At 40.3% G+C, this 27,167-nt stretch overlaps 1 protein-coding gene across 1 annotated transcript in view; it reads left to right on the top strand.

Annotated features, from left to right (window-relative positions):
* LOC124006460 (zinc finger and BTB domain-containing protein 20-like) overlaps positions 1–26,701 on the top strand; it is a 46,968-nt gene extending 20,267 nt beyond the window's left edge. Inside the window, exons 3-5 of the mRNA XM_046316487.1 lie at positions 16,046–16,221; positions 18,124–19,668; positions 20,829–26,701. Of these exons, the coding sequence (XP_046172443.1) occupies positions 18,144–19,668; positions 20,829–21,358 (2,055 nt within the window). The 5' untranslated portion in view covers positions 16,046–16,221; positions 18,124–18,143 and the 3' untranslated portion in view covers positions 21,359–26,701. The remainder of the gene's footprint in view (positions 1–16,045; positions 16,222–18,123; positions 19,669–20,828) is intronic.
* The last annotated feature ends 466 nt before the right edge of the window (positions 26,702–27,167 follow it).

Raw genomic sequence — 27,167 nt, 5'->3', positions numbered from 1 at the left:
TATAGTTAGTGTTAGTGCTATAATTAGTGCTATAATTAGTTAGTGCTATAGTTAGTGTTAGTGCTATAGTTAGTGTTAGTGCTATAGTTAGTGCTATAGTTAGTTAGTGCTATAGTTAGTGTTAGTGCTATAGTTAGTGTTAGTGCTATAGCTAGTGTTAGTGCTATAGCTAGTGTTAGTGCTATAGTTAGTGTTAGTGCTATAGTTAGTGTTAGTGCTATAGCTAGTGTTAGTGCTATAGTTAGTGTTAGTGCTATAGTTAGTGTTAGTGCTACAGTTAGTTAGTGCTATAGTTAGTGTTATAGTTAGTGTTAGTGCTATAGTCAGTGTTAGTGCTATAGTTAGTTAATGCTATAGTTAGTTAGTGCTATAGTTACTGTTAGTGCTATAGTTCGTTAGTGCTATAGTTAGTGTTAGTGCTATAGTTAGTTAATGATATAGTTAGTTAGTGCTATAGTTACTGTTAGTGCTATAGTTCGTTAGTGCTATAGTTAGTGTTAGTGCTATAGTTAGTGCTATTGTTAGTTAGTGCTATAGTTAATGTTAGTGCTATAGTTAGTTAGTGCTATAGTTAGTGTTAGTGCTATAGTTAGTGCTATAGTTTTTTAGTGCTATAGTTAGTGTTAGTGCTATAGTTAGTTAGTGCTATAGTTAGTGATAGTGCTATAGTTAGTGCTATAGTTAGTTAGTGCTATAGTTAGTGCTATAGTTAGTTAGTGCTATCGTTAGTTAGTGCTATAGTTAGTGTTAGTGCTATAGTTAGTGTTAGTGCTATAGTTAGTGTTAGTGCTATAGTTAGTGTTAGTGCTATAGTTAGTGTTAGTGCTATAGTTAGTTAGTCTTAGTGCTATAGTTAGTTAGTGTTAGTGCTATAGTTAGTTAGTGCTATAGTTAGTTAGTGTTAGTGCTATAGTTAGTTAGTGCTATAGTTAGTTAGTGCTATAGTTAGTTAGTGTTAGTGCTATAGTTAGTTAGTGCTATAGTTAGTTAGTGCTATCGTTAGTTAGTGTTAGTGCTATAGTTAGTTAGTGATATAGTTAGTTAGTGTCAGTGCTATAGTTAGTTAGTGCTATAGTTAGTGCTATAGTTAGTGCTATAGTTAGTATTAGTGCTATAGTTAGTTAGTGCTATAGTTAGTGCTATAGTTAGTGTTAGTGCTATAGTTAGTGTTAGTGCTATAGTTAGTGTTAGTGCTATAGTTAGTTAGTGCTATAGTTAGTGTTAGTGCTATAGTTAGTTAGTGCTATCATTATTTAGTGCTATAGTTAGTGTTAGTGCTATAGTTAGTTAGTGCTATAGTTAGTGTTAGTGCTATAGTTAGTGTTAGTGCTATAGTTAATTAGTGCTATAGTTTGTTAGTGCTATAGTTAATGTTAGTGCTATAGTTAGTTAGTGCTATAGTTAGTGTTAGTGCTATAGTTAGTGTTAGTGCTATAGTTAGTGTTAGTGCTATAGTTAGTGTTAGTGATATAGTTAGTTAGTGCTATGGTTAGTTAGTGCTATAGTTAGTTAGTGCTATAGTTAGTTAGTGCTATAGTTAGTTCATGCTATAGTTAGTGTCAGTGTTATAGTTAGTTAGTGCTATAGTTAGTGTTAGTGCTATAGTTAGTGTTTGTGCTATATTTAGTTAGTGCTATAGTTAGTTAGTGCTATAGTTAGTTAGTGCTATAGTTAGTTAGTGCTATAGTTAGTGTTAGTGCTATAGATAGTGTTAGTGCTATAGTTAGTGTTAGGGCTATAGTTAGTGTTAGTGCTATAGTTAGTTAGTGCTATAGTTAGTTAGTGCTATAGTTAGTGTTAGTGCTATAGTCGTTGTTAGTGCTATAGTTAGTGTTAGTGCTAGGGTTAGTTAGTGCTATAGTTAGTGTTAGTGCTATAGTTAGTGTTAGTACTATAGTTAGTTAGTGCTATAGTTAGTTAGTGCTATAGTTAGTGTTAGTGCTATAGTTAGTTAGTGCTATAGTTAGTGTTAGTGCTATAGTTAGTTAGTGCTATAGTTAGTTAGTGCTATAGTTAGTGTTAGTGCTATAGTTAGTGTTAGTGCTATAGTTAGTTAGTGCTATAGTTAGTATTAGTGCTATAGTTAGTTAGTGCTATAGTTAGTGCTATAGTTAGTGTTAGTGCTATAGTTAGTGTTAGTGCTATAGTTAGTGTTAGTGCTATAGTTAGTTAGTGCTATAGTTAGTGTTAGTGCTATAGTTAGTTAGTGCTATCATTATTTAGTGCTATAGTTAGTGTTAGTGCTATAGTTAGTTAGTGCTATAGTTAGTGTTAGTGCTATAGTTAATTAGTGCTATAGTTAGTTAGTGCTATAGTTAATGTTAGTGCTATAGTTAGTTAGTGCTATAGTTAGTGTTAGTGCTATAGTTAGTGTTAGTGCTATAGTTAGTGTTAGTGCTATAGTTAGTGTTAGTGATATAGTTAGTTAGTGCTATGGTTAGTTAGTGCTATAGTTAGTTAGTGCTATAGTTAGTTAGTGCTATAGTTAGTTCATGCTATAGTTAGTGTCAGTGTTATAGTTAGTTAGTGCTATAGTTAGTGTTAGTGCTATAGTTAGTGTTTGTGCTATATTTAGTTAGTGCTATAGTTAGTTAGTGCTATAGTTAGTTAGTGCTATAGTTAGTGTTAGTGCTATAGATAGTGTTAGTGCTATAGTTAGTGTTAGGGCTATAGTTAGTGTTAGTGCTATAGTTAGTTAGTGCTATAGTTAGTTAGTGCTATAGTTAGTGTTAGTGCTATAGTCGTTGTTAGTGCTATAGTTAGTGTTAGTGCTAGGGTTAGTTAGTGCTATAGTTAGTGTTAGTGCTATAGTTAGTGTTAGTACTATAGTTAGTTAGTGCTATAGTTAGTTAGTGCTATAGTTAGTGTTAGTGCTATAGTTAGTTAGTGCTATAGTTAGTGTTAGTGCTATAGTTAGTTAGTGCTATAGTTAGTTAGTGCTATAGTTAGTGTTAGTGCTATAGTTAGTGTTAGTGCTATAGTTAGTTAGTGCTATAGTTATTAGTGCTATAGTTAGTGTTAGTGCTATAGTTAGTGTTGGTGCTATAGTTAGTGTTAGTGCTATAGTCAGTGTTAGTGCTATAGTTAGTGCTATAGTTAGTGTTAGTGCTATAGTTAGTGTTAGTGCTATAGTTAGTGTTGGTGCTATAGTTAGTGTTAGTGCTATAGTCAGTGTTAGTGCTATAGTTAGTTAGTGCTATAGTTAGTTAGTGCTATAGTTAGTGTTAGTGCTATAGTTAGTTCGTGCTATAGTTAGTTAGTGCTATAGTTAGTTAGTACTATAGTTAGTGTTAGTGCTATAGTTAGTGTTAGTGATATACTTAGTGTTAGTGCTATAGTTAGTGCTATAGTTAGTGTTAGTGCTATAGTTAGTTAGTGTTATAGTTAGTGTTAGTGCTATAGTTAGTGTTAGTGCTATAGTTAGTGTTAGTGCTATAGTTAGTTAGTGCTATAGTTAGTTAGTGCTATAGTTTGTGTTAGTGCTATAGTTAGTTAGTGCTATAGTTAGTGTTAGTGCTATAGTTAGTGGGTGCTATAGTTAGTGTTAGTGCTATAGTTAGTGCTATAGTTAGTGTTAGTGCTATAGTTAGTGTTAGTGCTATAGTTAGTGTTAGTGCTATAGTTAGTGTTAGTGCTATAGTTAGTGTTAGTGCTTTACTTAGTGATGGCATAATTGCCTCAAACTTTGATGAATTGTTTCCTCATTGCATGTTTTCAAGTAGCTCTAGTCTTTACTTTTGTTATCTCAAGATCCTGTGTCATGTTCTGGTCACACATTTCTCGTAATCTCAAGAAACTTTGTGTGCCTACGCCAACGTCACACTCATTACCAAGACGCTGGACTGTTAGCATTTCCCATAGGAAAACGTGCCCTAATAGATTCAGTAGTGCCATCGAAAGAAAAAGAACGAGGAAAAACTGCCCTTAACAAAGCATCTGGGCGCTCAGGGGTTTTCCCCCCGCTCTGAAAACGTTACTTTCCTCACAATGATGGTATTCAAATGTTAGATCGAAGGACTAGCTCTATGAGCTCACCCACAAACCCCTGCCCAGCTACTGATCTCCTGGTATACCACAACGCAACAGTTTTTCCCATTACGGCTAATGCTAACGAGTCGATTCTTTTGGTTTTACACCCTATTTGGCTTCCTTGCATACTTGCATAACTCAGCAAGTCTCAGAAGAAGGTTCACAAAATGTTTACAGAAGAATGCAAATATACAGAACCTTATTTTGTCATGTCTCAATTCAAAATAAAAACTGAAGTACAATGGTTGAACAGACCATAATGTTCCCATTACACCGTGTGTAGGCTATTTGCAAATAAGCACTTCATTTCATTTCATTTAAGTCATTTAGCAGACGCTCTTGTCAGTTAAGAACACATTCTTATTTTCAATGATGGCCTAGGAACAGTGGCTTAACTGCTTTGTTGAGGGGCAGAACGACAGATTTGTACCTTGTCAGCTCGAGGGATTCGATCTAGCAACCTTTGCAATTACTGGCCCAATGCTCTAACCACTAGGCTACCTGCCGCCCCGATCGTTCTACCTAATCATAAAATGTTCCCATTATATTTCCAGCTCATTCTGGAGATTAATTTTTTTTTCTTTAAAGCAATGCAGGCTACAGTTATGTCACAACCGACAACAACAAGCTTTTAACGCAACATCCCTTCTAATGTATTTGTTATAGATTGTTGCATAACGTTCAGTAGTGCTTTCATAACAATTCTGAGATGGTATGGCAACAGTGCTCTTACAGTCTTTAAACTAACATTTTGCTCTCATTTTACTGGAACCACAATGAGTAATTTCAACAGCCTGAGCCTGAAATGTAACCACTGTCAAATGCATCGATATGGATACAAGGACTGATCCGTTTGATCATTTAAAAAAATTAAAAAATTAAAGCTTATACATAGTTGGCAAAAACTCAAATGACCCCAAAACATTAAGAATGGAGAGAACTTCGATTTAGAACAGGGCAATGTTTATCATGTTATTTATCATTCATATGTGTTGAGTGGCGGTAATCGCTTTGACTTCAATGGCCTGTAGTATTGGCACATACCAATTACTGTACCTTTTTTAGAAACATGCCCACAGCGCATGTTTCAGCTTCGCTAAGTCCGACACATGTTTTGAAAATGAGAAAAAAGCTAGTAAGGGAGGTGTAGACAACTCAGCACATCACGTCATGACAACGTGACCTTTTTTTGTTTTTTGTTGGGGGGATTTTTAGATATTTGTAGCAGTGTGTATGTAGGTGGTTTTGTTCATTATGATTTTCAAACGTGATGGATTTTCTGCCAACAAAGTTCATTAGCAGAACAAATAGATACATCTATTAAAACCTGAGATTGAGCTTCCAGTCATTCTACTAGAGTGTTTGTGCGTTTTGGGTGCATTAAGCATGTTATCAGGTCATTTGTATGTTTATACTTAATAGCACAAGGGTTTGATTTTAAACCACTCAACTGTAATAAGAGATTTAGTCCTGTATATCGCTCATGAATTGAATTACCCAACAGAATGTTGATGGGAGAGAACTGAACAATCAATTGGCCAATAATGTATTCAGATCAGAGTGTCATTTGCAGTATTGTTCTATTTGCCTTCTGTTTATTTATGCAGTATCCAGATTTAGTATATACTTTTTGGTGAATTTATGTGCAATGTAGCTCCTTACTGTGCATGAATAGATGTGACCTATGTGTATTTGGCTATTCATGTTAGTCAAACAATTTAGAAAATTGTGTGAAATTATAGACATGCCTCGATGAAACCGTAGGGCAGCTGCTAATGGGTTTGATGTCTGTCTGACCAATACCTTAGTTTACATCAACGTTTTCCACTCTTGACATTTGTTTGTATTTATAATTATTTTGCCTGGTGTAAAAATGTTATATATATTTTTTTCAATATCGTCAGTGTGCAAATACCATACAATTTTGAACGCGGACCCATTGTCTTCGGCTTTATTTTCGGCACGGCAGTATGAATTACATGGCGATTAAATGGTTGAACCAGATTGATAGTACTCAGGTGCAACAACAAAAAAGAAGCAAAACACTATGTGCTGGCATTAATGGATAATAGCTATTAGCAGTAAATAAAATCAGAATAGGTCGGAATACTCCTGTGAATGGCACAGTATGCACAACACAATACACATCCCAGAGTATTCATCGCCCAAGGAAGCAAATGGGTTGGTTCATTTCCATGAAACCCCCCCCCCCCCCCCCCATGTAGGCTCACATGTATCAAGGAGAAAATATACGCTTGTTGTGTGTATTGAAGTCACATTTGCATATTCAAGATGTATATTATTCACATGGCTGACATCGTCTCCTTTCACAAACCCGCCTCTCATCTCTGTCCTCAACCCCATCCCCCACCTTTTCATCCCCCCCCAGATGAAACTGATTTCCAAATTCAGCACAGTATTTGTCACGAGGTTGCCAACTAGTTAAAGCAGCTCTGATTAACCTGAAGTCATACTGGTGATGCTGCTCTCTTCCCTCCTTTTTTTCTTTCCCTGTGGTCTTTGTTGTGGCAGCAGGGCATGGCACTGGCAGTCTGGAGCATTGTGTCTGATTTCTAGCAGACGAACTGACCTCTGGGGACTTATTGACAGCTAACTACAGAGGGAAACACAGTGCAGGGAGAGAGATAGAGAGAGAAAGGGAGAGCTGTGGGGAAGATCGATATCAGACAAAATAAATGCATTTCTGTTTTTAAGAACATATTTCGCAAGTATAGTTGGATTCCCCCTGAACGGGGATGAAAAGAAAAAGCTACAGATTTTGGCAGAGGCATAATGAGTGAAAGAAAATGGCTGCCTCCAAAAAGGATCTAATTAATTTTGAAGGATCATCAGCCCCTTTCGTCCAAGGCAGGGGAGGGAGGAGGGAAGGAGGCAGTGATACAGACCCCTGGACTGATTAGCATTCACTGCAGGTAGGAGCTGGCTGCTGCTCACCCACTGTGTCACAGCTAAAATGGAATCACTGTTGTGAGTGACAGTCTGAGCAGCTGAAGCCTTTGTTGCCCGTATTCACCTCACTTCACCCCTCAGGCAGGTGGCTTTACATGTCTAGATTGCAACTGAAGCCAGGGAGGAAATGTATATGCTCGTCTTGTCTAAATCTAGCCATGCAGAGGCCTTTGTCATCAGGTCATCATAGAATGTCCCTGACCGCACTATTACACCTGCATTGGCTGGCTTATTGTAAACTAGTGTAATTTCCCTCATGATTTCAGCACTTTGTCACTTTTCCAAAGCACTATGGTGAGAATAGAAAAAGGCCGCTTTATGTGCTTTCAAATGTGAGTGAGTGAGAGAGTGAGTGCATACTGTGTGTGCGCTTGCATGCGTGCATGATGATATGTACATTTTATGACTCTTCTTAATATAGAATGTACCATTGTACTTGAATTCAAATTCATACTGAGATATTTACCATAAATTATCTGATAGTAGGAATAGGAAGGTCTGACGTTTAGTCAGTGTTGGGCAATGGGCAGACTGGATAGGCAATAGAGAAGTCAAAGAGTGACTACTGTTCTGGCAAGTGTGCGTCCACATTCAACTTCATCAGGGGTCCACAAGTGTAGCTGCTGGGACCTTATTGTGATTGTATGGATTATTAGGGGTCACTAGACAATTGAGGATGTCCTATTGGTATTGGTGTGTTTCAGCTGTTGCCATGCATCACTCAACATCTTTTCAGCTACATAGCAATGGCTTGAGACTTGGTTCATGGCTTCAGACTTGGTTCATGGCTTCAGTCTTGGTTCATGGCTTCAGTCTTGGTTCATGGCTTCAAGCTTGGTCCATGGCTTCAGACTTGGTTCATGGCTTCAGACTTGGTTCATGGCTTCAGTCTTGGTTCATGGCTTCAGGCTTGGTTCATGGCTTCAAGCTTGGTCCATGGCTTCAGACTTGGTTCAGGGCTTCAGACTTGGTTCAGGGCTTCAGACTTGGTCCATGGCTTCAGGCTTGGTTCATGGCTTCAGGCTTGGTTCATGGCTTCAGACTTGGTTCATGGCATCATTGGAAGGTCTTTTGCAAAGTCCCTGTATCAAAATAATATGGCTGCCATGAGAGAATCATCAACATCTTAGCTGTGATTTTAACACAAAAAAAATGTCCATAATGTGTCTGAGCAATTGAATTATGATGTAATTTCTTGGATGGCTTAGTTGGCGAGGCTATCCAAGCTCGTTTCCTTTGAGCTGTTTGACCTAAAACCCTGTGATTTAGTACAAAGCCATGGCTTGTTATGGAACCATGGTGCCATTTTGTCCAACATAGAAAACAAACAACACAAGCTCACAGCTTTATTTACTGTGCCGCAAACTATAATTCAGTAAGACAATGGAGGTAAACATGATTAATGTTGTGGCACACAGCTATCGACTTAGAGGTGATGTTGCATGTCAATCTGCTGTATTGTAACCACCACAGGCATTTGGTTGTTAGTAAACAGGTTAATGAGGTCCACATGTATTCAGTAAAGTAATATTTTCAAGGAAATTAAAGCTTAATTAAGCCTACTATCACTCTATTTCGTTCAAACATCACACTAACATGCCTACTCCAAACCATGCCTTCTAAAATAAAAAATGATAAACAATGACTCTCTTCTGTAAAAAAATAAAAATAATAATAAAGTGTTATTTAGGATCTAAAAAGGTTCTTCAGCTGTCCCCGTTGGAGAACAGGATAACCCTTTGAAGAACCCTATTTGGTTCCAGGTGCAACCCTTTTGGTTTCAGGAAGAACCCTCTTGGTTTCCTTGTAGAACCCTTTACCCGGAAGGTTCCACAAGGAACGCAAAAGAGTTCTACCTGGAACGAAATGGGTTCTCCTATGGGGACACCCGAAGAACCCTTTTTGTACCCCTTTTTTGTGTTTTAACTAGTCGGGCATCACATTGTGTTCTCTTGGTTTATGATATTTTACTGTATTGTCAATTTCATTGTTTTCCCCCAAAGGTTGTCTTTGACTGCTGCTGTGCATCTACAAATCAGCGCTTAATCCTGTTCATCTGGCTGGTCTGCCAGGGGCATAGGCCTACTAATACAATGGAAAGTATGCAAGGATAAATAAAAAAACCTTTAAAAAAAAAAATAAATAAATATCTCAGCTCAGAGCAGACTGGGTAAGATAACCAAAAGCAAGGAAATAAAATCGGATGAAAAGATGAATTACATAAAGTATTTATAGAGACAATTCCGTATTCATTGCCGTCACATGTTATGTCTTCTTTGTCTGTTGCAGGCAGGAACGGAAGTTAATACAAGTTGTGTAACTTGATGCGAGTACATTTTCCCAGTCAAATAAATGTAAGGATTTGTTGGCGCCTTAGAATATTAAAACTGTCGTTGGTTACCCACATACCGTACACATCTACTGAAATGTAAGGGTTTTAATCAAGCTCAGGGCTTAACATAATACTCCTACTGTATACTGTATGATCCTATTCATGAAGACCAGAAGTATGATTACATTTTTTGAATGGGAAGACATTGACACATTTGGCTGAGTTGACGAGAATACATTTGCTTGTGTTGTACTATAAGCATATCAGTCGCAGCATCTAAACAAGAAGACCACAACAGAATGGTTCAAATGAACTATGAGTATTTATTTATCCTTCAGCGAACCTCATGATATGAATAGGTTTATTTTGAGTTTGACATATGGACATTTCCTCCATTCTGTGAACAGTAAAAACCCGAGGAGGCATAAACTGGCCGTAGTTTGTGGTCGTGCACATAGAGTATGATCCAAAATGATTCACACCCTTGATAAAAGATGAGCAGAAATGACTATAAAATAAATAATTGAAACACTGAGCTATATTGTATGGTCAAATGTGTTTCTACTAGTACAATTGCTCAGATAAATATTTGGTTTAACAGGTAACAATGTCTCTATAAACGCTAGGGGTCATGTTATTTCTTCTTCGTGTCACCCAACAAATGTACATCCCTCGAGTTGGCACTTGGATTGGAACCAGTGCTTGGGTCAGATGACATGAAAATAAAGGGCTTTGGCCACTAACACCACTGGTGGGTTTGGCGTCCAAATGAGAATTTATGAGCAGAAAAGAACCCCCATACCTACTGTAAAATATGGGTGTGGATCCTTGATGTTACGGTCAACGGCATCATGAACTTTACCCAGTACGTGGACATTTTAGCCCAAAAAAACCTGGTCGCCTCTGCTAGGAGGCTGAAACGTGGCCACAAGTGGATCCACAAAGAAATGCTTAATTTGGCCACAAAAATCGGCATTTTTGCAATTGCCATTTTAGTCTCCAGACTTGAAACCCATTAAAAGCATGTGGTTTGATATGAAGAGGGCAGTCCCTAAGCGCAGACAAAGGAGATCAAGGATCTAGAAAAATCCTGTATGGAACAATCGTCTACGATCCCACTCAATGTGACCAATGCGTTCTCTTTTAGAAAAAGGCTCAGTGTCGTTATCCTCGCAGGGTGAGCTAGTGAAAGGTAAGGAAAACAGAGGTGTCAATCATTTTGACACGTACCTTATTTTCATTTTATTTTAAAGTGTAATTTCTTGTTAACTGGTGGGAATTGGCCTATATGGATGGGGCTACATTGAAATGTTTCTTACTGAATAAATATAAAAGATATAACCATGGTAGCAGTTGAAAGGGAACAGTTTGGAGATTATGGGAATGATTAGACCAAAGGTGAGGCCAAAACAGTTCACCTGACACAAGACTGAACACAAAACATGACACTGTCGATTTGATGTGCATTTGACATTTACTGTACTTTTTGCCACATTTGTTGACAACGAAATCTGAAAATACTCTGGGATACATTCAGGAACATGGCAAGAACATTCCTGAAACACGTGTTGTAGGTGCAACATAAGACAAAAATCATTACAAGAGCTTGAGTGAGAGGCCTAACTGGTGTCACCAAGTGGCCACACACCTCTCCAAAGTGTGCACATTTCCCAAGTAATCTCAGAAAATGAGTCTTCACATGTAAGGTGTTTTTTTGGGGTTTGTTGAGCTCTCCTAGCTGTGCCGTTGAGGAACTCGAGCAAGAACACTTGCAGTCGTTTTGTTTGGAACACAACCCTGCATCAACCGCCGTCACACAATTACCGTTGTTGTTTTACGCAACCCCCTCCCAAAAACCGGTCCACTATTAAAACACAACATTGCGGTCTTAAGCTTTCACAATGCAATTGAGGGTAACAGATATAGGTGCTCATAGAAAGGAGTTATGGAGGCGTTCAAGTGCGCGTGACGCTGCAAATGTTCATCACAGTAGACAAACATAGGCTAATTCTGTTCAGCATAACCCTGGGTACAATAACATGTCATCGAACATAGTGATCGTAAACGTGGACACTGTATATGACACGAGTTTTATGACATGGAAATGTGAAGTGCACATTTGGACTTCCTTGTATGACATCAAAGCAGTATTTCCTTTTTAATATTTCAAACATACACCGAGTCCTCTTAATTTACAGAATTTCCCTCACTCGGTCAGTCCAATTTTTTTTTTGCGACAGTTGCCCATTAGCGGGAGGGATAGGGGGCAGTTTCTTGTCGTGCGCAATGCTCACGTTTTAGAGCGTCTTGTCAGTCAAAACCCATACAGAGCTGTGAAGCACAGAGGCCGAGCTCGGACGTTATGTAGAGCATGTAACTGTACCAATTTAGGCATTTATCAGTGCCTATGCCATTTTCAACTCCTATACAGAGACGAGTGTAAAGGGTTAAACAAAATATATTTCTGAGCAATTGTATTAGTATAAAATAATATCATTTCCAAAAATGTTTTGCGTGCAATATAGCTCAGAATTTCAATTATCTATTTTATTTTATACATTTTATTTTATACATTTTTGCTCATCATTTTCAAGGGTGTCAATAATTTCGTACTGCACTGTAAACTTGTATAGCTTTAGAGTCTCTGTAAACCTGAGAATCACATGCTGGGTGTAGCTGAATGCCTTTTTGTGTTTCTCCATGAATGCCTTATGTGTTATGGTATATATGATTTGACTGTTTATTTTTTATTGAACCTTTATTTAACTAGTCAAGTCAGTTGAGAACAAATTATTATTGACAATGACGGCCTACCAGAAGGCAAAAGGCCTCTTGTGGGGACGGGGGCTGGGATTAAAAATAAACTAACAATAAAATAAAATATAGAACTAAACACACATCACGACAAGAGAGACAACACAACACTACATATAAAGAGAGACCTAAGACAACATCATAGCATGGCAGCAACACATGACAACACAGCATGGTAGCAACACAACGTGACAACAACATGGTAGCAGCACAAAACATGGTACAAACATTATTGGGCACAGACAACAGCACGGAGGGCAAGAAGGTAGAGACATCACGCAAAGCAGCCACAACTGTCAGTAAGAGTGTCCATGATTGAGTCTTTGAATGAAGAGAACTGTTCCGTTTGAGTGTTTGTTGCAACTTGTTCCAGTCGCTAGCTACAGCGAACTGAAAAGACGAGCGACCCAGGGATGTGTGTGCTTTGGGGACCTTTAACAGAATGTGACTGGCAGAACAGGTGTTGTATGTGGAGGATGAGGGCTGCAGTAAATATCTCAGATAGGGGGAGTGAGGCCTAAGAGGGTTTTATAAATAAGCATCAACCAGTGAGTCTTGAGACGGGTATACAGAGATGACCAGTTTACAGAGGAGTATAGAGTGCAGTGATGTGTCCTATAAGGAGCATTGGTGGCAAATCTGATGGCGGAATGGTGAAGAACATCTAGCCGCTCGTGATCACCCTTACCTTCCGAAAGTTTTGTCAAGTGCTACTGATCATAAGCTCCTAATATGGTACGCCATAGTAACACCACTTTTGATATTTACAGTTGAAGTTGGAAGTTTACATACACCTTAGCCAAATACATTCAAACTCAGCTTTTCATAATTCCTGACATTTAATCCTAGTAAAAATTCCCCGTTTAAGGTCAGTTAGGATCACCACTTTATTTTAAGAATGTGAAATGTCAGAAAAATAGTTGAGAGAATGATTTATTTCAGCTTTTATTTATTTCATCACATTCCCAGTGGGTCAGAGGTTTACACACATTAGTATTTGGTAGCATTGCCTTTAAATTGTTTAACTTGGGTCAAACGTTTCGGATAGCCTTCCACAAGCTTCTCACAATAAGTTGGGTGAATTTTGGCCCATTCCTCCTGACAGAGCTGGTGTAACTGAATAAGGTTTGTAGGCCTCCTTGCAGTTCTGCCCACATATTGTCTATAGGATTGAGGTCAGGGCTTTGTGATGGCCACTCCAGTACTTTGACTTTGTTGTCCTTAAGCCATTTTGCCACAACTTTGGAAGTATGCTTGGGGTCATTGTCCATTTGGAAGACCCATTTGCGACCAAGCTTTAACTTCCTGACTGATATCTTGAGATATTGCTTCAATATATCCACCTAATTTTCCTTCCTCGTGATGCCATATATTTTGTGAAGTGCACCAGTCCCTCCTGCAGCAAAACACCCCCACAACATGATGCTGCCACCCCGTGCTTCACGGTTGGGATGGTGTTCTTCGGCTTGCAAGCCTCCATCTTTTTCCACCTAGCACAACGATGGTCACAGTTCTATTTTTGTTTCATCAGACCAGGGCACATTTCTCCAAAAAGTACGATCTTTGTCCCCATGTGCAGTTGCAAACCGTAGTCAGTTTTTTTTATGGTGGTTTTGGAGCAGTGGCTTCTTCCTTGCTGAGCGGCCTTTCAGGTTATGTCGATATAGGACTCGTTTTACTGTGGATATAGATACTTTTGTACCAGTTTCCTCCAGCATCTTCACAAGGTCGTTTGCTGTTGTTCTGGGATTGATTTGCACTTTTCGCACCAAAGTACGTGCATCTCTATGAGACATAGCGTGTCTCCTTCCTGAGCGGTAGGGCAGCTGCGTGCTCCCATGGTGTTTATACTTGCATACTATTGTTTGTACAGATTAACGTGGTACCGTCAGGCATTTGGAAATTGCTCCCAAGGGCAAACCAGACTTATGGAGGTCTACAATTTGTTTTCTGAGGTCTTGGCTGATTTCTTTTAATTTCCCCATGATGTCAAGCAAAGAAGCACTGAGTTTGAAGGTAGGCCTTGAAATACATCCATAGGTACACCTCCTATTGACTGAACTTATGTAAATTAGCCATCAGAAGCTTCTAAAGCCATGACATAATTTTATGGAATTTTCCAAGCTGTTTAAAGGCACAACTTAGTGTGTGTAAACTTTTGGCCCATTGGAATTGTGATACAGTGAATTTCAAGTTAAATAATCTGTCTGTAAACAATTGTTGGAAAAATTACTTGTGTCATGCACAAAGTAGATGTCCTAACCGACTTGCCAAAACTACAGTTTGTTATAACAAGACATTTGTGAGTGGTTGAGTGTCTGTACATTTCCCAACTTCAACTATATATATATATATTGCATCACCAAAAGTATTTAGACACCTTCTTGTCGAACATCTCATTCCAAAATCATGGGCATTAATATGGATTTGGTTCCCCCCTTTGCTGCTATAACAGCCTCCACTTTTCTGGGAAGGCTTTCCCCTAGATGTTGGAATTTTGCTACGGTGACTTGCTTCGATTCAGCCACGAGCATTAGTGATGTTGGGTGATTAGGCCTGGCTCGCAGTCAGTGTTCCAATTCATCCTGAAGGTGTTCAATGAGGTTGAGGTCAGGGCTCTGTGCAGGCCAGTCAAGTTCTTCCACACCGACCTCAACAAACCATTTCTGTATGGACCTTGCTTTGTGCCACAGGGGACATTGTCATGCTGAAACAGGAAAGGGCCTTCCCCAAACTGTTTCCACAAAGTTGGAAGCACAGAATCATCTAGAATGTCATTGTATGCTGTAGCATTAAGATTTCCCTTTACTAGCCCAAATGATTCCTCTTTACAGTTGGCACTATGCATAGGGGCAGGTAGCTTTCTCCTGGCAACCGCCAAACCCAGATTCATCCGTCAAGACTGCCAGATGGTGAAGCATGATTCATCACTCCAGAGAACGCGTTTCCACTGAGTCCAATGGCGGCGAGCTTTACACCACTTCAGCCGACGCTTGGCATTGCGCATGGAAACCCATTTCATGAAGCTCCCAATGAACAGTTCTTGTTCTGACATTGCTTCCAGAGGCAGTTTGGAACTTGGTAATGAGTGTTGCAACCTAGAGAGACGCAAGACATAGGGACTGGGAAAACCAGGGATTTGAAATCACGTTCAGTACGGCCTTGGTATGCACGCACGCACACACACACACACACACACACACACACACACACACACACACACACACACACACACACACACACACACACACACACACACACACACACACACACACACACACACACACACACACACACACACACACACACACACACACACACAATCCAGTTGGAGACTTTTATATTGGAGAGCAATCCTTTAGCGATTGTTGCAACCTTTTATTAAATTGATTCAAGCTCCTGTGTCCTCTGTAGGTCCGCTCGAGGCAGGTTGTAGACATTTCTGGTCTCTAAATGCTTTTCTGATAACGATCGGAACTGTGAGCATAACAGTATGTCTATAGCCTTTGACATTTTATTCAGAACTGACAAATACGATATGAGGAGATATAATATAATTGTGGGTACGTCAGACCGAAAGGTGGATGGATCTCCTTTGGCTGTGTGTGGTTCACTGTTTAGATAACGGCTGAAAAGAGACTTGGCCACGTGATTTCCAACCTTGACGTATAGTTGGCGGTTTACATGTCCACTAGAGTATTAGTCTAGAAGGTCCACTCACTCTTTACGTTGGAAAGTTGAACACATCCATTGCATTGCATCCAACGTCGCCACTTCAAAGTGTCCCCAGTCGTCTTTTGTAAGTTACGAGCTGGAGTCGGTCTCTACGTATCAAGGTCAGACACTTCTTCCTCAGAATGAGCATGTTGATTTCTGAATTGATTCTTGTTCCCTCTATAGGGCGGTATTGAAGAGACCACTGTGGCAGAGCGACCTGTGATAGAGGCAAGCAGAGAGGACGGAAGGTATTGCACTGGTCTTCTCTCAGCCACCTCCACCAGGAACCTGTAGCAGTGTGTCCTGTACCTCATCACCAGCCTCACACACATCTTCCCAACCAAGCGTCATCTGACTGTGTGAGTATATTTCTGTGGTCAGTCAGGGAGAGTGCCCCTCATAGTTAGGCTACACTAGCAGCATGGCTGTGTTTCGCATGTATTGAAACAGACATTGAATATGGTTTTATTCATATATGCCAAATCTGTCCTGCGTGTTGCGATCATTAACATTTTCTGTTTCTGGTTTGTTCTTTTGAATTCGTTGTTTTCTGTTTCATTTATTTATTTCGATTTACGATCATATGTGGTTTCCCAGAAACGAATAATAATAAGTAGTATTCATTAGTCCTTCCCTTGGTTTTTGATAGAATGTCTACCTTCTATAGTAAATAGTCACCTAGATACAAGGCTTTCACCTTCACTGACAGCTGGTCAAAGGTAATCACTTGAGAGCTCTCCTTTTGTTGACCTAAAAGCAAGGCGTGGCCATGAATATACATTATCTAGATAGATCTTGATGATCGTGTTTAACATCAAGGGGAGGTGGGTTTTTTTGTTTGTTCTGTCACCATGGTTGCATAGTAAAGTAGCCTAATTTCATTGTGGTTTTACTGCTAAGCATAAGATAATTACAAGGGTGATAGTAGTGAAGAGGGGTCAGGTGCTATATGAATAAACGTGTGTGTGTGTGTGTGTGATGTACAGTGCGTACCCAGTGAGTAAAGGGAGAGGCGTTGTATTATAGCAGTGGTTTTAAGAACCCTTGTGCTCCGGGTGTGGGTTATGTGGATGAATGAAAATATGTAAAACGTATACAGATTGTAGGGACAGGTGTTCAGTCTCACAGAGGAGCCATTTGTTTGTGTTGTTGTTGAGGAGAGTAATAATGAGGCTGTTTGCTGGAGGACTAATGCAAAATCATATTTCGTGGTTTGATACAGATGAGGTTAAGACAAATCGATGATGTTACGTTTAGATGAGATGTAATGGTAAAATAGTAGAACACCCCATTTACCCCACTCAATGAATCTAGCTTCCACGTGTGGAGGGACAAAGCGATTGGATGCCATTGATTGTCATTGTCATATCCAGTCTTGTTGAACTGATCTACAAATGTCCGGGGTAACAGTAAAACATTCAACAAGTAAGTCGTGTGTTGTTTATATCTAAGAAGAGCTTTAACAATGCGTGAATTGAGAGCAATACTGTAACGCGGGAAATATCATGAAGCCTATAGCTGAGCCATTTTTGTTTTTTAGATTTGTAGTTTATTATGTACAATTTGTGTTTAGGCCAGTCACCACTCCATTCGTGAGTTTGGCTTCTACATTTTAGCAAAGGAGACGGGCGCAAATACTACCTTAAACAGGGCTTAAGCCTAGCTGTGTAACGTCCTGACATCCGGAGAGTAGGGTAGTTAGGAACCACGTCACAGTGCACGCTGGCGGCTGATGAACGAGGCTTTTATAGTCTAAACCCACACCACCACCTACTGGGGGTTTGGAGTCTCATAGAAAATATATCACCAGACTTGTAAAGATAGGAACAAAACTAATTGGATGGGAACCGTCTTGGTTGTGTCGTTCCCGCTATTGCCCCACAGATCCTTTGTCGTGCTGTTTCGTGCAGACATTCATCCAACTAACGAACCAGCCAGTTGACCTCGACTGATAGGATTGTTTCGATATCAAATGCCAACATAAGATGAAAGAACATCAAATAAGATGACCACCGAAATGTGAGGAAATCACATGGGGTGGATGGGAAAGGTTATATGTTGAAGTGGATTCAATTAGGCATATCTGTGCTAAATATCGTGATTATGTCCCTACAACAGTGCAGCTGTGTTGCTTCTCAAAATGTATTTGATAATCAATTTCACATTTTTTTTTATTAGATTGTTGCTCATCATGTGGCCCACATTTGTAAAGATTGAGTCATCATTTGAAACGTTTGGTGTTTTCTTCTTCTTTTTTCCAGGTGACATCAGTTGCAAGGGGATGACCGAGCGCATTCATAACATCAATCTCCACAACTTCAGCAATTCTGTACTTGAGACCCTCAATGAGCAGCGCAACCGCGGGCACTTCTGTGACGTGACTGTTCGGATCCATGGAAGCATGCTGCGAGCCCACCGCTGCGTGCTGGCCGCTGGGAGCCCCTTCTTTCAGGACAAGCTGCTCCTGGGCTACAGTGACATTGAGGTCCCCTCGGTGGTCTCGGTGCAGTCCATCCAGAAGCTGATAGACTTCATGTACAGTGGGGTCCTGCGGGTTTCCCAATCGGAAGCTCTCCAGATCCTCACTGCTGCCAGCATACTGCAGATCAAAACGGTCATCGATGAGTGCACCCGCATCGTGTCCCAGAATGTGGGCCTGGCCGGGCCAGGGGGGTTCCCTGTCAACCCAGGAGACTCTGGGCAGGAGACGCCCCGGGGCACACCTGAGTCAGGCACCTCTGGGCCCAGCAGCGATGCAGAGTCAGTGTACATGCAGGCCACGTCCCAGCAGAACCTAGAGCGTGCGTACACATCGCATTACTCCTACTCCGGCCTTTCACTGCAGAATGGAACCCGTGAGCGCTCCCACTACGTAACCAGTATGACAACAAGCTACGACCCAGCCCTCGGCACGCAGAAGGACCAGCATGACCAGGACCCGCCGTGGATCACCCGCATCCATGAGAGGTCACAGCAGATGGAACGCTTCCTATCCACTCCTGAGACCACCCACTGCCGCAAGCAGCCCCGACCGGTACGCATACAGACAGGAGGCGTTCACATAAAGCAGGAGGCAGAGGACGAGTACAGCAGCTATGGTATGGATGAGTGCACAGAAGACACAGAACACGTTGAGGGTGTGGAGAGTGAGCCGAAGGGTGAAAGCTTTGACTCAGGGGTAAGCTCCTCCATCGGTACTGAGCCAGACTCCGTGGATCAGCAGCAGTACCTGCTTGGCTTTGGGAGGGAAGGGGTTGGAGAGGGGCAACAGTGCGAGGGGACCCCAGTGCAGATCGATGTCAATGACTCCTCCCCAGAGCAGATGCATGAGACGGAGGACAGGGGCACATCCCACGGCACTAGCGACAGTAACATGTTGCAGCCCCTGCCCAACCCAATCATGGCCCAGTCCCTGCCAAGTGCCCCACTCTATATGCGCCAGGCCGAATCCCACACCAGCAACCTGAGGATGCCGCTCACCATGACCAGCAACACCCAGGTAATGGGCACGGCCAGCAACTCCTACCTGCCCAACCTCTTTGCCACACAGTCGGCCAGCAACAACAAGCCCTTCCTCTTCAGCCTGCCACAGTCCATGGGAGGCCAACAGACCCAGTTTGTGGCCGTGCCGCCCCCTTGTATGCCCCCATTCTCTCAGCAGTTGATGGTACAGCAGCAGGCAGCGCGGGAACAGCAACAGGCGGCCCAGATGGGACAGGGGGAGAAGAAGCCCTATGAGTGCACTCTATGCACTAAAACCTTTACTGCTAAACAGAACTATGTCAAACACATGTTTGTGCACACTGGTGAGTACACTAGCTCCTCTTACCATTTTGCATGTAACACTAGTATATTGCCATGAGTGGTTTGTGGTTCAAATAATTTCCCTGTACATTTGCAAACATAAAATACACAAACGCAATGAATGGTTCTTTAAGTTAACATGTAGCAATGGATAAATATTTATTGTGTTTAATGGCTTGAAGTATGTAGGATATTTCTTGATGGATGACTAATAGCAAACAAATATTTTACTAGCATAAGGGAAATTACATAGGTTTTCTGTGCATGAAAGAACTATTCGTTTTAGGGATTGACATCAAGGGCATCAAAAAAAAACTGAAAACAACCAAACTGCAAATAATTCCAGTAGCTTAAATATGATCTTTTTTGATTCCTCCCCATGTTTTAAGTGAAAGACAGAACATTTCTGGCATTTTATGGCCCTAGTTTTTTTTTTACACAAAGAAATGCCATCAATTGTCTTCACTTAAACAATGGGGAGGAACCAGAAATATCAGTTTTAGGCTACCTTAATGTCAATCCCTGATTTTGATTCAGCTGAGCGGTACAAATGAGTTCTAAGGCTCTGTCACATTGAAAAATGAACTTTGGCAGCCTGCATCATAGCTGATATTTCTGTATTTGATTAATACAGTGAGCGATACTTAAGGTCCTGTATGGTTGCCAATGAAGCTAGTCCTGTAAAATATGACACATTGATTACTATTTGTAATTTAGAGTTTTATCAGTGGGTGGTGGTTGGTGCATAAATATGAAAAATGTTTTCAAAAAGAGGGATGGCAACTACCACTGAGCAGGAAGGAGTTCTAATTCTACCAGAATTCATAAACGGGCTCTTTATATTCCAGTTAAGAGCAGAATTCTGTTATTTTAAATATTTTCAAAAATATATTCAAGCCGATATACTTATTCGTAAACAGATGGAGGACGAGTGTGCAGATCAACAATGGCTGCTTGGCAGTGAGGTCAAACTTTGTTAGGGCATTGGTTTTAACTTGTTTTGTGACGGGCACAGTCCTCATTCATTTTCAAAATGACATTTTCAAGGCTACATTGGAAGAATCGAGTTGCGCTGTCGGTGTCCTTCGTTGTTTAGCACGGTTTTGTGTTTTTCTGTCTCCCATTTTTCCTCCTAATGACTGTGACTTCTGTGTATATCCAGGTGAGAAACCACATCAGTGCAGCATCTGCTGGCGCTCGTTCTCCCTGAAGGATTACCTAATCAAACACATGGTCACACACACAGGGGTGCGTGCCTACCAGTGCAGCATCTGCAACAAACGCTTCACCCAAAAGAGCTCCCTCAACGTCCACATGCGGCTGCACCGTGGAGAGAAGTCCTACGAGTGCTACATCTGCAAGAAGAAGTTCTCGCACAAGACCCTGCTGGAGAGACACATGGCTCTGCACAGCACAGCGGGCGCCGTCACAGGTCTGTCGGGGGCAGCAGGCGCCGGTGGTCCCGTCTCCATCCCCATGGCCGTGCCCGAACCCGGCGCCGGAGTGGTGGCCCTCGCCATGCCCGTCAGCGGAGGTGCCGGAATAGGGGGTGGGGTCGGAACAGGAGTGGGTGTGGCTGCGGAGGCAAGCTGCCAAGAAGGGACCACCTACGTGTGCTCCGTCTGTCCTGCCAAGTTCGACCAAATTGAGCACTTCAATGACCACATGCGAATGCATGTCTCCGACGGATAAGTACAAATAGATGCACTTCTTTTAAAAAAGAATGAAAAAGAAAAATGGCACTAGATTTTTTTATTTTGGGGCATGAAGAGTAATGAGTATAGACACTGGCACATTAAGTTTCCCAGAAAGGAGTTTTTTTTGTTGTTATTCTAAAAGAAAAACAAGATGGTGGCCTTAAGGCTTTGTAGTTTGATATTGATCCACTGGATGGATCCTTACTACAGGCCTCTAAATGTATGCTTTCCTAAAATTACTGATTTATGTGTTGAACACTACCGAAAGGCCTACGAAAGAAACACACACATACACAAATTCAAACTTACACACCTATATACAGTATAGATATATGTTTGTATGAGTGTATGTGTTCATGTGTGTATGTGTGTGCTTGTGTATTTGTATGTGTGCGTGACTGCTTGTGTGTGTGTGTGTGTGTGTGTGCGCGTGTGCAAACATTGCCATGGAATTTCTAACATGGTAAATGTGATCCCATATTGACCGTTTTGGGCACTATAGGCGTCCAAGCTTACTGTGGTATGATTTTCAAAAAAAAAAAAAAAAGATCTGGCTTGGGCTAAAGATTCCCTCTTAAAAAACATTGTTGGTCACAAGTTTGCCTTCTTATGTCGGATAAGAAAAGGAGAGTAATTCATTTGACACTGGGTTTTTATTTATTATTATGGTATCGAGGGATTAAAATGCAGCTGTTGTGGAGGTACAAGATGATTTGACTAATTGTACTGAAATGTAACTTCCTGTGAGTGGGCATAGGAATGGTTATTTGGTTACTGTTTTACTGTCCATGCAATTTGATGGTTCAGGTTAAGTTGACGAAATTAGCGTTGTTGATAAGACAGTATTTGAGCAACAAACAAACAAAAAGTAATTATTGTTAGGAGTTTATTTCGTTTGCATCCACTGCCACTAATATCTTAGAAGACTGTTCAGGCTATAACTTATTAACAGAAGACAGAAGAATGTTCTTCTTGACTTAATCTGTTTCTAAATTATGGGTTTAGTTCTATGAAGATGATTTGACATGTGCAGTTGTGGCAGGCTTGAGTATGTCACCAGACTTATCATGATTGCTGCTCCCACAACGTGTACCAGACTGTTATCAGCTGTAGATTACGACGCGATTCGTCATTATTACTATTATCGTTCAAATGATTTAAAAAAATATATATATATGATTTGATAATGGAATGATTTACCAAGGAAGTTTAAGACAGCCGTCAAATGGATTAACGGTGAATTGAGAATGATTCTGTGAACTTGCAGTGGACAGAAATATCATCCTATGACCTAAAACTCTTGTCTACCCTGTTCCTAAGGATATGACCCAGCTATTTGAGCAGGTGGAGAAAAATGAAATGCACTACTCCTGAAATCTTAGCTCCACCTGGTGGCCCAAATGACATGCAGACAAGCGAGACACGAGGCAAAATAAAGCATGATAACATATACCCGGGTCAATAATTAGCCTACTTCATAATATACCACAATTTGCAGATGGACTTTCCAGACAATAAGATACATTCCTGTTTTCACCGGATACCTAGACACAAGTGTGTACAGAATAGATTTGGGAGTAGGGAGTGGGGAGACCGTTCGAGTGTCACGTCACTCAAAGGCTCTGCTCTGATCTTTGTCTTGTTGTTCTTGCATTTTATCCAAAATAAGACAGACACGTCTGCCTGCAACTGCAATCTGACGTTTTTGCTCATTTCTTTTGAGTAGACACTTTTTTTTTTTTAGTTACAACGATGAGATCGTAACTAACCACAATTACAGTACAGTCTGAAAACAATATGTTGTAGATAGAAACAAAGTGCTGCATTGCAAATTTTCTTCAAATGCCTGTGCTTAATATTGAATTGTTTTACTTAAGAAATTAAATTCTATGATTTTCGTTTTTTTTTATTTTCTAAAGGAAAAAAAAAATAATCTTAAAAGCTTGATAAGAGGACTGCATTATTTTCTTGCATATGTGTTGCACTGCTTAAACCGATAAGTGCACTACTGTTACCAGAGATATTTTAGTTTTAGAGAATAATAATCATTTTTTATCGAATGTTTGGTTGTAGAATTCACGTATTAGAGTAGCTTTTGTTCTATTTTTCGATAAGGTAATTCAACGTTTCTTGGCTTTTGTTATTGCTTGCTACTCTATGTATTGACTTGTGCCGTGTTTGTGCAAGCATTTATTTTTTATTCAAATCCGAACCATCGTGTGAGCTTCTCTCTGTTTTTACCCTTTTTAAATGCATTCTTTTCAGGAATTAATCCCTTCTAACAGCAGTTATCACACTGCATACATTAGAACAGATGCTGAATTTTCATACAAAAAGCATTCATGCCAAATGATACACCCCCCCCCCCAAAAAACCTAACTTTTTTTTATATAAAGTGTGCGTGGACATAAATGATACACATAAATCATAGGCGTGTTTTAGACATTTCTTTGGGAATAAGAGGGTGGGTGGGAGATTGTACGAAGCTTATTTGCTATTTGTAAATTGTTTCACAAGTGTGTGTCTCTTGTGTTTTGTATGTCTGTGTGAGTGTTTGTGTGTGTTGTATAATCAAACTGTTGGTGTCCCAAGTGGACGTGTAATACCTGAACTGTAGGGCTTCCTTTGCAATATGCAGTGCAGGTACTATGAGAAGCAGCTTTTGCTAACCCTCATGGGCTAATAAACACATTTGTGATGCACATTTACGAAGACATCTATTGATCAAACATTGATACTGGTAAATACACTGCCCCTATTGGAAGAAGTATATGGCATTTTGTGCCTAGTGCTTTAGTTAGCTTCATTCAGCTGGTTGCTATTTGAAAAGGCAAGGTGTACCTGAGAAAAGTCTCCCACCAGCTTCACTGTGTTCTATCTTTGTCTCTTTCAAATGGGAAAAACAAGGACGTGATGAGGGACTGTAAATTAACATAGATCACAAAGTTGGGATCTCCTCATATCAGAAACAACGGACCTACTGCATGCATCAGAGCGGTGTCTTCATATTATGTCATAGTCTCCATCTGGTCACTGAATAGCATGTGGTTGTCAAAGCGAAGGAAACGATATGCACTCCCCTACGTGTTTTGTGGAACAGTGAATCTACATGTTTAATTTGTCTCTATACCCCAGCATATTATCATACATAACTGTTTTACCGTTTAGAAATGAAAGCACGTTATGTATGTAGTCCCCCCAGTTGAACGTATTAGAAGTATTTGGACGAATTCACTTACAGTGTATTATATTTAGTCGAAAGTTTATTACTTGGTCCCATATTCCTAACACACAATGAGTACATCAAGCTTGTGACTACAAACCTGTTGGATGCATTTGCAGTTCATATTGGTTGTGCTGTTGTGCTGTTGTGCTGTTGTGTTGTGCTGTTGTGCTGTTGTGCTATGCCCACTAGAAATGAATGTGTAGTGTATTTTGGAGACACCTTCATTGTAAATTACAATATCATATTTCTGAACGATTATAAATTAAGGTGGATGCTACCATGATTATGGATAATTATGAATGATGTGTGATAAAGTTACAGAGACATAAATATCATGCCCCCCCCCCCCAAAAAAAATGGTAACCTCCCTGTTATTGGTAATGGTGAGAGGATAGCATGTTTTGAGGGATCTTTGTGCATCTGTAACTTGGTACATTAATGTAAAAGTGTCCAGAAACATATTCTTTTCTAATTTACAATAAAAGCGACACCAAAATGGCACAATAAGTATTCACTATAAGTGAATTTGTCCAATATTTAAAATGGGGAGGACGAGATACATAAAGTGCTTTAATTTCTAAGCGGTAAATATTCTGTACTGGCGCTTCATAAGACAATATTAAACGTTTTAGCTTCGCTGTCCATATAAATACGTAGGTGAGTGTATGTGACTTGTGATTGGCCAGCAGTGTGTTATCCTCTGCTGCAGAGATCTCTAGGGGGAACATAAGCCTATACCTGCTTCTACTCTATAGCTTCAATTGCCACACTAAGTCAAGGAACACTGAATGGCTGCATGCAATGTTAATTTGTCTCTATTCTTGGAGGACTCTCTGTAGGCGTAGGTTTGCTGAGGCAATGTCCTTAACAGATGGCTACAGTATGTAAGGGACTGCTGTGATCTATTTTGATCACATGTTATTGCTCTGGCATACAGTTGTTGTTGTTGGTGTTGGTGGTAGTGTTCAGGGCCGTAAACCAGGGTCTTAGTCCGGACTGTTTTAAGAAAGCTGAAGCTCATTTACTGCATTTCGATACAGTTTTTAAAATATTTTTTGAAATGCTATTTGGAGAACAGCAAACGTGACCCCAGCCATTATCACACTGGTCGCTGTAGCTTCATTCACCTCAGTCCATCTCCAAACACACAGCCTACTGGCTATACAATTAGCCGCTACACATGAACTCAGAACTGGGATGAAAAACTGATTGAACGTACAGAGGGATATGTTGGCAGAAAAAAAGTATTTCATTAACGAAAAAGTAAACGACTGGGTTTGTTTTACAGAACAATTGTTTTTGCAGTTTTTACAGCTAATTTCCTGCCGTTCTCCACATGTTGCCATGACTTATTCCATGTGAATGATATCTGAGTGAGAGGGACTAACTAAATCAATTGGAATCCCCCTGGGGTGCCCTGCTTGCCCAGTCGGTAATTCAGCCACGATTACTACAAGTTTAGATAGCTGGCTAGACTAACTAGACTCATTTACCAATCTAAAAATGTGTTACTGACATGGGCTAATTGAGTGACTGTCAGTGAGTGACATATCACAACAGGAAAACTAGTGATGCGCAACTACGCTTTGAAATTGCACCTTGTGTATTCTACTATTCTAACTGTCAACAGTAAGTTGAGGCCCTGACAGAGTTCCATCTTTTGAATTTTTGTCCTACTATGTGGTTTACTGCCTTGGTGGTTGTCTGCCTTATGGAATAATATAGAAATGGTCAACCGTCTAGGCAGAGCAGTACAGTCACCAAATGAGTCCCAGTAAACACAGTGTGTGCCATGCACCGTGGAAAGCAAGTCCAACCTTCAGTTTCACAAAACCAGAATAATGAATGCACTCTATGATAGCCATGGAGCCATCACTTATTTATAATGAAACCAAGACCAGACAACAGTTGCTTCCAAGTATATTACCAGTGAGATAATCTAGCATTATTTTGTGATTATCAAGATTATCAAGTGATATCAAGTTTGGTTTACTTGGCAGTCTCATACAGTCAGCCCAAATGATATTTATGTAACACATGAATCAAATGCACTATTGACTGTAGATGTCTTTCTTAAAGTGCGTCATTTTCTCGTTGTCACAGGTTGTTTAAAAAGACAATAGCGATGTAGATGTTGGTTTTTAATAGAATAATAAATCAATAATAATGAGAGGTTCAATGGATATATGACATGACATTGACAGTACTGAGATAACGGCCTGTTGGTTACCCATAGGCGGTTGACCTCACTCATACGTGTGTTTTAAGGCAAACTTGACTTACAAGCAGAAGCTTAGCATTAGTATCGTCTTATGATACTATACATTGACATGGCTGATGAACTACCTAGGATTTGTTTTCCAACGGCGCCATTGTCCCCTCTCCCTGGCCTTACTTATAACAGCTCTCTTTTTGTTTCATTCACTTATTGTACCCGTGGCTGATGTCCCATTTATTGTGTTCAATGAATAGTCAGAAAGTAGTGAAAACATGCAATGCAACCCTGAAATACACCCCTGTCGTAATTGTCCCATTTATATGTTTGTAAGATTGCTGTAACGTAATGTGTTTTTTCAAC

This window comes from Oncorhynchus gorbuscha, linkage group LG02 (genome assembly GCF_021184085.1).
Source record: "Oncorhynchus gorbuscha isolate QuinsamMale2020 ecotype Even-year linkage group LG02, OgorEven_v1.0, whole genome shotgun sequence".
In the NCBI taxonomy this organism is placed as follows: domain Eukaryota; kingdom Metazoa; phylum Chordata; class Actinopteri; order Salmoniformes; family Salmonidae; genus Oncorhynchus; species Oncorhynchus gorbuscha.
Note: the sequence above shows the minus strand (reverse complement) of the source record. Positions and strands in the feature narration are given on the sequence as shown.